The sequence below is a fragment of the Hippichthys cyanospilos genome, chromosome 4 (assembly GCF_059441005.1).
Source record: "Hippichthys cyanospilos isolate Australia breed blue-spotted pipefish chromosome 4, RoL_Hcya_1.0, whole genome shotgun sequence".
Classification (NCBI taxonomy): Eukaryota; Metazoa; Chordata; class Actinopteri; order Syngnathiformes; family Syngnathidae; genus Hippichthys; species Hippichthys cyanospilos.
Window position 1 is genome coordinate 3,355,853 of NC_142372.1, and position 10,111 is coordinate 3,365,963.

Below are 10,111 nucleotides of genomic sequence, written 5' to 3' on the forward strand. Positions count from 1 at the left end.
TGCAAAAACTCTGTATTTATTCGTCCCCATAAATTGAAGTACTGCGACATCTAGTGCTTATTGCTCGCAAGTGCAAGAGGTTTATCCACTCAATTTTTCCATCGATCAGAAGTTTATGTAACAGGGTCAGTAAACGCTTCAGAATGCGTTGTATTAAATACTAGTGTTTTCATTTTAATCAAGCAAAACAGTTTACATGATGACTACTCGGCATTATTTGTTAATAAAACCGTTTTTATTTTTTTTTCCTATGTTAGTCATCAGGTTGGCATTTTTACCGTCCAAAAACGTATTTAGTTTTAATCTTCTATTTTATTTTGTGCTGATTTCGCCTATTTCTTTGAGCGAGATGTAGAGAAAGATAAACTAACTAATAAAGATAAAAGAAAAAATAAACTGTGATACAAACAAAAATCACCAGGACACATCTTGGACATATTTGTTTTGTTTACGTAAGAAATATTCGAAATATTGGTTTTCCACTTTCAAAATAAAATGTTATTAAACAGAATATTTTACCCAAACTTGATCGTCTTTGATTATTCAATTGATAGTTAATAATTGAAAATGTGTTTGAAAATAAAATTCAAAACAGTATTATCATACGATTAACATTAGGATTAAGTTAGCTCTTTCCACATCTTCTTTTTTTAAATTGTTTTTTTTTTCGAATAGCACCAAAATCACTTAATGTATTTTTTTTAATCCTACTTTTAAAGTAGGGTTAAATTAAACAGACTGTTTTACCGAATTATTTTTTATTTACTATTCGAAGATGTGACTAAAAATCCAAAACGACATCATACACATTCAGAGGAAGTCTAGTTTCACTTTCTATGACTTTTTTTTAACCTTTATTTCGTAAGGCACCTAACGTATGCGAAATTTCGACTGTGGCTTTCCTGTGAGCAGCAGTTTCCCTGATTGGAGCACAGGTGGCGATGTAATATTTTATTCCTATTTTCAAAATATAGTGCATGTAAACAGAATGCTTTACTAAATTGGATTGCCTTTTATTTAAAAATTGAAGATTATACAATCATAAAATTTCAAACAGCATCCTACAATTATATTTATCGAACGTTTGTGAACTTTTTCTACGGCATTATTTTATTAGACATTTATTCCGAAAGGCACAGAACGGAAGTGAAATTTTGATCGTGGCCATTCCGTAAGCAACAACTTTCCTTGATTCCTTCACAACAAAATGGATTGGAGCAAGGGTGGCAATGTAAGTCGCTTTTCTTAATATTTTATACGCATGACCTATTCGTGCTTTCGTCATGTTTTCATGTTTTGGTTCATTGTCAGTTTTGCCACATTGGCGAGATAGTCTGTCGGTAATTTCCTCCGAGGCGGAAAAACCTGTCCTTCCGTCGACTCAACTGTCAACTGTTAGCTTCAGCTCGCTAGCCTCATGCTAACATAAACAGTGTGCTAGCTAGTTAGCTGACATTTCACCTGTGTTTTGCTCATTATCGCATTCTGCATTATCGCTTCTGTTGTTTACGGTCTTACAGTTTAGATGTGGGGTACATGAGCTTGTATGATGTTTTAGCGGGGCTGAAAGTGGAGGTATGCAATCAGCACAAGGAGGCATCTTCTTCATACTTGCCAGATTATAGCATATAAGCAACAGCCAGAGGCACATGTTGACACGTTCTTCATAAATGTCTCCCATATGAATCATGCTATTTGTAAAACAAGCAAATCGTGTTGTTGTTTTTTTTCTCTAGTTGCCGCTAATGAGGCAAATAATGTTAGACATTTTTTACACACACACACACACACACACACACACACACACACACACACACACACACACACACACATATATATATAATTGGAAAAAATGTCTAACATTATTCGCCTTATTAGCGGCAACTAGAGAAAAAAAATCAACACATATATCAACATATATATAATATATATATATATATATATATATATATATATATATATATATATATATGTATATGTATGTGTGTGTGTGTGTAAAAAATGTCTCACACATTATTTGCCTCATTAGCGGCAACTAGAGAAAAAAAATCACATATATATCAACATATATATATATATATATATATATATATATATATATATATATATATATATATATATATATATATATATGTGTGTGTATATATGTGTGTGTGTGGCCCATTTTGCACAAAATCGAAAGTAATCTTTTTTCTTTGAGCATCAAGTTACAACATCTAACTGTCAACTTGAGGAAGATTTGTAAATAACCTCTTTTTTGGTATGGCAATGAAACAGATTGCGTTGTTGCGTTGTTGCAGAGTCACAGTCATGCACATGACAGTTGCCACCACGGACATTCGGCTCATTCTCACAGTCACGGGCCGAGAGCGGCGGCGTTTGGCGGGATGGGGGTCCCGTTCCTGCCCTCTTTTCACGGGCAGTTTGCCAACAGTACCGACGAAGCCATGGACCTCGGTCAACAGCCGAAGAAACGCTCGCACCTGGATGACAGCAGCAGCTGGGACATAGTGAAGGCGTCGCAGTAAGACCTTTGCTACACAATTGATTGAAATAATTGAGAGAATTTCTCTTTTACATTTCCTGTCTCGGTATTGTCAACGCTTGTAAATATTTGAAGCACGTCTCATGCTAAACGGAGCAAAGTAGAGCAAAGGCCACCTCTCATGGGAATCAGGAAGTATAAAAAAAGAAAAAAAATCTGCTTCACCACACCTTTCTGTTTCCATTCCTTTTTCACACTAGTACCAGCTGATAATGTTTTCATGATGAGATCTTTATTGAAGAAAATGAAACATTCTGGAATCCTTAAGAAATAACCGCCCCTGTTTGAAACCCCTTGCTAACAAAAACAGCAGTAACTACAGAAGCACATCAACATGACGTTTGATCATATAGAGTTAATAAGACCAAACAGACTGTAGCTTCCTGAGAGCCAGCCAATGTATGTGTCCACTGTCGTGTCCATTTTGTCTCAGCAAAAAGACAAAATTAATTGCAGCCCTCCCAAAGCCATGAGACATGATTGGAAATGCCAGAATGTCCTCTCCTGTGGACATAGGGCATACTTTGGACTTACAAGGCTATCTAGAATAAGTCGAACAATATAGACCAAAAACAAGCATCCAAAAGGATATGGTGTCCAGATTTCCCCGCTCGGTGTCTATCTAAAGTCTATCTAAAATTTTCGAGTTTCGCCGATACCAAGCACAGATACCACAAGAACTTGCTTTCAAGTTCACAATGGTAAAATTGTTCTGATACTAGTATCAGCTGTCATCATTAGTACCGATACCGTACCAGTTATCAACCAAAATCCAATATTCGGTATTGGTATTTGGTCATCCATAATTTTTCGTTGACGGTATTGTGTGTGACACAGGTTTGGCATATTGGATCGCTGTAAGGAGCTAGTGGAAGCCGGCTACGACGTCCGGCAGCTGGACAAAGAGAATGTGTCGCTGCTGCACTGGGCGGCCATCAACAATCGCTTGGAGCTAGTGAAGTAAGAAGCGTCATTATTGTAGTTTTTGAGTTTGGTATCATTGATAATTAGGACTCCAAATCTGTGTCTTTTCAAAATTAAAATCCTGGTAACGTGTTTTCTCGTGCTTTTTTTTTTTTTTTTTTTTTAGGTATTACATTTCTAAAGGGGCAATAGTTGATCAGCTTGGAGGAGATCTGAACTCCACACCTCTTCATTGGGCCATCAGGTGACAACAATTTATGAATGAAATTCCGACAATGTTTTTGGCAAGAAATAGTATGAATAGATTTCTCCAGAAATTCCCGATGGACACCATGGCCCATGTTGTGATGTCATCAATAATTCTATTTCTTACTCTTCTTCTACTCCTTTTGCTTCTTTCCCATTTTCTTCCTGGACTTCCACTAATTCTCACTCTGCTCACTCTTCCTGTTCGCTCCATTGTACTGTGGTTGTCAAAAGGAGATATGAGTAAGTGAAGGCACCTTAAAGTGTGTGTGAGATTTTAACAGGGCTTCTGCAGGTGTCAGCAAATCAAATTTAATGTCACGACAGGAACAGTATATATTCCTTTTCAAATTAAGAGCAAATTAATTGGAACACATTGCCACATTTTATTTTTTGCCGTTAGAGTTGTGAGCCCGAACTTAAGCAGATGATGCCAACTGTTTATCTGTTTAGCTACTGTTTATCCAATGAGACACGAACGACGCCGCCAGGCTGCAATATCAATATCATATCAGTAGTGAGACAATCGTATCGGGACACCCGGAATATTTCTTCAATAACGGCCATGTTGTGTTTGTATGAGCAGACAGGGCCACCTGGCCATGGTCATTCAGCTGATCAGGTACGGCGCCGATCCCTCCGTGGCGGACGGCGAAGGTTATCGCGCTCTCCACCTCGCCATCCTCTTCCAGCACATGGCCATAGCGGCTTACCTGATGGCAAAGGGACAGGTCAGCCGCGTCCCAAATGTCTTCATTTGTCCCGCGACAATCTTTAGTCGTCCGCCGTTTACGTTCCGGCTTGTTGTCGCTCGCCTCGCAGGAAGTTGACGCGCCGGACTGCAACGGACAGACGCCGCTGATGCTCGCGGCCCAGAAGATTATCGGGTATGTTTGGATTGTCCGTAGTCCAGGGTGTGGACCAAAGTCTTTTTTTTTTGTCTTGCAGGCCCGAGCCCACTAACTTCCTGATCAAAAACAACGCTTCGGTGAGCGCCGTGGACAAAGTGAACCGGAACACGCCGCTTCACTGCGCCGTGCTGGCGGGCAACGTGGACGCCGCCTACGTCCTGCTGGAGGCCGGGGCCAGCTTGGATCTGGAAAACAGCAACGTGAGCCCCGCATTCGCTCGCTCCGTTTTGCTTTTCTCTCGCTTTCACTCTCTTTTTGTCTTATTCCCCTCTTTGTCTCTTGTCTCTCTTCATCTCTGTGATGCTTTCTGTCTGTCTGCACTCTTTTTCTGTCTCTGTCCCTCCTTCTTTCTCTTGTGCTCTCTTTTTGTCTCTCCTCACTTTGTCTCGCTGTCTTTTTTCCTTGTGTCTCATTTACTGTCTGTTTTTGTCCCATTCTTTTTCTGTCTATCCCTCTTTCTTTCTCTTTTGCTCTCTTCATGTCTCTCCTCACTTTGTCTCTCTCTCTTTTTTCCTTGTGTCTCACTTACTGTCTGTTTTTGTCCCATTCTTTCCCTCTCTTTTGCCTGCCTCCTCTCGTCTTTCGCTCTTGTTCTCTCGGTTTGTTTCTCTCTCACTTTGTCTTTCTCTCCTTTTCCGCCTGTGTCTGTGTTCCTCTCCCTTTCTTTTTTCAATTACTTTTTCTGTCCGTTTCATGTTCCGTCTCTCGCGTTGTTTCTCTGTTTCTCTCTCTCTTTTTCTCAGGCTTTCTTTCTTGTGCTTTCTCTCTTTTTCCATCCACTTGACTTTTACTTTCTCTTTCCCTTTCTTCCTCTCTTTCTCTCTTCTTTTACTCTCTGTCTGTTTCGCTGCCTTCCTCTCTCTCACTGTGTGTCTCTTTCTCGCTGTCCTTTTCCATCGCTGTCTCTTTTACTGTCTCTGTTTCTCTCCCTTTCATTTTCTCTCTGTTACTCTTGGTTTTCTTGTTCCGTTGCTGCCTCTTTGTCTCTCATTTTGTTTCTCTCTCTCTCACAAGCTCTCCTTTTCTCAGACTGTCTCTCTTTTTTCCATCCCTCTGTCTCTCTCTTTCCTTTTCTTCTTCTGTCTTTTCTGTCTCTCGGTCTGCCACTCTCTTTGGCTGTCTCTTTGTTTATCTCTCCTTCTCCCTCTTACTCTCTTTTTCCATCTCTTTTTCTTTCTCTGTCTCTCACTTTGTTTCTCTCTCTCACACAAGCTCTCTTTTTCTCAGTCTGTCTCTCTTTTTTTCCATCCCTCTGTCTCTCTCGTTCCTTTTCTTCCTCTCTTCCTGTCTCTCGGTCTGCCACTCTCTTTGGCTGTCTTTGTTTATCTCTCTTTCTCCCTCTTACTCTCTTTTTCCATCTGTCTTTTTTTCTTTCTCCGTCCCTCCCTTTCTTTCTTTCTTTCTCTTTTTGTCTCTGTCTCTTGTTCCGTATCTTTCGGTCTGTCTCTCACTCGCTCGCTCGATTAGTCGGTCACTTTGCGAGCGATACCTTTTCACCGCTATAAGGTAAAAAGCTCGGGATCGGGACATGCGTTCTTGAAACAAATGCGCATGGGCTTCAACGGTTGTCTTTTGAAGTCGCCAATGTATGTTTCATATATGGTAACTGTTGTTTGTCGTCACCCTCTCAAGGGCCACACACCTCTGGAGCTAGCCCGCCAGGTGCACAGCCCCTTGCTCATCTACATGCTCAACCAAGTGCAACAGGAGAGGATCCGCGCCAACTCGCGCTGTCTCCGAATTGTCACAAAATACAAAGTACGAAAAACAAGACAAGTCAATCCTTTCACAAACATCGCGTGGGATCATGTCATTGTTTTCCCTCCAGGTGTTTCTGCAATTTTTGCTCTCCGCCGCCGCGTTTGGCTGTTTGGCTGCCATATTGGATATGAATTCAGACTCGTGGTTGCTCAAAGGGATCCTGCTAGTATGTCTGGTTGGCGCGCTCAGTTTGGTCACGAGGTTTGCACCTTTTCGCTCATCTAAAATGTTTTACAGGGTGTACAAACGTCTAAATTTGACAACCAAAGGAAATGACATTGACAAACTGAGCCGTGATTGGTCGTTATCTGAGCTCTGAGCTACTGTGATGTGATTTGAAGCCAACAGCAAGAAATTGGCTTCTTCTTCTTCGTTTTTAAATTGTAAAGAGACTGAAGACACCCTGTCTAGAATGAGGAATGATGTATAGTATCTGTACAAGTAGTACTTCTATTTTTGTTTGTCAACAGGAATTTCCCCACTGCGGTGTTTCAGTCACTCGTACCAGCTACAGCTCTCATGGCCTCCATCTTCTGGATGATTGTCACTTGGTGCCTCTGGTTTTTACCAGATATCCTTTGCTCGTGGTCGATTGGTCGTTGTCACAGCCTTCAGCATGTGTGATGTCATTTGAAGTTGGCAGCAAGTGAAAATGTGTGTTTTGAAAGGTACTAAATGTACTTGAAAAATCATTTTGTTATTACATTCGCTCATTCGATCCCAAAGACGTCATTTCAAGTTGTTAGGAATCCATTCATGAAATCCCAGATTTTTTTCTTTCTCAAGTTAGGCTAAAGGAGTGTCTAAACATGGCTGGTATTACAATGTTTATTTATGAAAAAAATTAGCAGTTTTTGCTGCTGAAAATGGCTACATTGAAAAACAACTGCCCTGCCTTATTGTGGTCTGGTTTAAAAAGACTTTTTTTTTCTTAACATCCGCGCCCCACATGGCCACAGCGCCACAGTGCAGGTGCTTTTCACGCTCAACGCCACTGCTCTGCTCTACTACTACCTCCGTGCCTGCAAGACCGACCCCGGCTTCGTCACGGCAACCGAAGAAGAGAAGAAAATGGTCCTCTTTTTTTTTTTTTTTTTTTTTTTTCTTGTTTGCTTGACTTGTTTCACGCTATGCTTTCTTTGCCTCCACAGAATGTGCTGCTGTTGGCCGAAGCCGGCTGTCTGGACCCCAGCATATTCTGCACTTCCTGCATGGTAAGATTTCATATCACAGTGTCGGTTCATAGTAAGGAGAACCTGGAAGAACGAAGGTGATCCTCCCTCAGATTAAGAAACCGGTTCGAGCCAGCCACTGCCCGAGATGTGACGCGTGTGTAGCCAAGCAGGACCATCACTCTGTTTGGACCAACACCTGCATCGGTACGCCACAGATATTGCATCTGGATCCATAATAAACTTTACTGCTCATGTGGGATTTTTGCATTCATTTAAAAGGCTCTAAATAAATATATATAGAATTGGGTGTGACTGAAATCTTTTGTTTTGTTGCAGGCGCCAGGAACCATCTTTACTTTGTCCTTTTCCTGCTCTCACTCTTGCTCATGGGCGTCTGGATGTTCTACGGTTGTTTCGTATGTGAGTCATTGCCTTATGCCAGTGCTTCGTCTCAACATTTTATCCGAAGATGTAGCCCCAGCCCCGTATATAACACAGTGATGTGAAAGTGAAGCCTCATAAAGCACTTTTGATACTTTTTTTTTTTTTTGCTCCTCCTTTAGATGGCACTCTTTGTTTAAAGATGCAGTGAAAATATATAACATTTCCATGACTTCCTTAATTTTTAAACCAAGAGCACCATCCAGAGGAGTAAAATAATACCGCAAGGGCTTCGTGAGGCTTCGTTTACAAATCACCGGACAAAACCAACTTTTTACTGCTGAGGCTGGCTCAATAAGCGAAATATACTTTTATTGTTTATTTCTTTATGGATTACAGATGCTCTGAATTAGCGAAGAATGCAAATGTACATGCCAGAGCCCGACCGATTCTTTTTTTTACCGGAACTTCCCTTTCCAGACTGGTCGATGCACTGCATGCCGCGGCATGAGGAGCAAGGTGTGGTGGGCGTGGCCTTTGCTGTGGTGGACTGCTCTCCGTGGTTGCTATGCATCTTCTTGCTGGCCTTATACCACACCTGCTGGTCCAGCTTCATCCTGCTCCTGCAGCTCTATCAGGTTAGCCAAATGAAAATGAAGCCTCATGAAGCACTGTTGAGATATATATATATATATATATATATATATATATATATATATATATATATATATATATATATATATATATATATATATATATATATATTTTTTTTTTTTTTTTTTTTTTTTTTTGCTCCTCTAGATGACACTCTTTGTTTAAATATGCATCGGAAATGTAATATAGTTCCATGAACTAGCATTTCAGCCAAAAGCACCATCGATATACTGTATAGAGGAGTTAAATAATATCACAAGTGCTTCACGAGGCTTCATTTTCCCCATCCCTAATTTTTGCTTTCCTTCCAGATTGCCTTCCTGGGACTGACCACCGCTGAGAGGATGAGCCTGATGATGCACGCGAGAAAACACAGACAGACCTTGTCCTTGTCACAAAATCCCTACAAGTGAGTTGACACTTATTCGGACCCCCGTGGCCACCTTGGTTTTTGTGCGCATAAATATACGCTCGTCCCTTCCTAGTTTGGGTTTGGTGAGGAACCTGGCGTCCTTTTTCCACCTGCGGTGCTGCGGCCTCTTCAAACCGGCCGTCATCGACTGGACGCAGCAGTTCCCGCCGGGCCGGGACCAGCGCCTGTTCCGACACACGGACATGGTGTAACGCTCAGGGGAACGCCTCACCTCACCAGTGGCTTTGGACCAAAAAGCACAGTGTCATTATTTATTTTTATAAAGGCTCATTATCAAGCAAAACCACTCCAGTGGACGGGGGAAAAAAACCTGTTGCTATTTTTTTTTGTACAACCTGCTGCTGCCTTTGACCTGCGGACTTCAAAATAATCACTTGCAAAGATAGCCTCCAAGGAACCAGCCTATTCATTTGTGTCCATTTTGTCTCGGTGAGACAAATGAATTGCATCCCAACCAAATAAATATGTCATTGCAAACGCCAGGATGTCCTCTGCTGAGTACACTAGGATTTGCTAATGTAGCTCCAGAGCATTAAAAGATTCTGACCAGAAACAAATGTCCACTCGAGTGGACGCAAATGTTTAGGCTGGCTCTTTGGAGGACAATGCAGAAATGTAAAATTGCTCTTAACATTTGAGTTTCATACGTTTTCAAGCATATTTTTTAAACATGTTCTCTAAAGGGTAAATATCTTTCTACGTGCTCAAGTCTGTTTTGTAAGAATCACGTGTTTCATAATGATGCTTCAATAAAGCAACTTGTGATTTTTTTTTTTTGTCATTTGCAGGCTTTGTGTGATATTTCACCGCACTGAAAGTTTACAAACCTGACAAAAATAATTAGTAAAAAAATGAAGCCTCTTGTGACATTTTGCTACTACCCTAAATTATGCTCTTTGGTTTAAAGATGAAGGTTTGGCAACCTGGGGCTCTTTAGCGCCGCCCTAGCGGCTCACTGGCGCTCTTTCAAAAATGCTGGAAAAGGAAAAAAAAAAAAAGGAAGGACGTGAAAATGAGTCGTACCAAAATAGGAGGACATTTTACATCCCATCCATTAAATTTTAAATAATACACATTCAAA

The 10,111-nt window shown here is 40.9% G+C and overlaps 1 protein-coding gene across 1 annotated transcript; it reads left to right on the top strand.

The window, feature by feature from the left end:
* The first annotated feature begins 1,159 nt into the window (after positions 1–1,159).
* Positions 1,160–9,800, top strand: zdhhc13 (zDHHC palmitoyltransferase 13). Its single transcript, XM_088414052.1, has 17 exons — positions 1,160–1,231; positions 2,301–2,524; positions 3,383–3,505; positions 3,636–3,713; positions 4,302–4,446; positions 4,538–4,602; positions 4,664–4,826; positions 6,259–6,384; positions 6,455–6,588; positions 6,858–6,958; positions 7,337–7,461; positions 7,539–7,601; positions 7,673–7,766; positions 7,899–7,982; positions 8,424–8,581; positions 8,909–9,006; positions 9,083–9,800. The coding sequence occupies exons 1-17, from the start codon at positions 1,208–1,210 to the stop codon at positions 9,219–9,221; spliced, it is 1,944 nt and encodes a 647-aa protein (XP_088270178.1). The 5' UTR covers positions 1,160–1,207; the 3' UTR covers positions 9,222–9,800.
* The last annotated feature ends 311 nt before the right edge of the window (positions 9,801–10,111 follow it).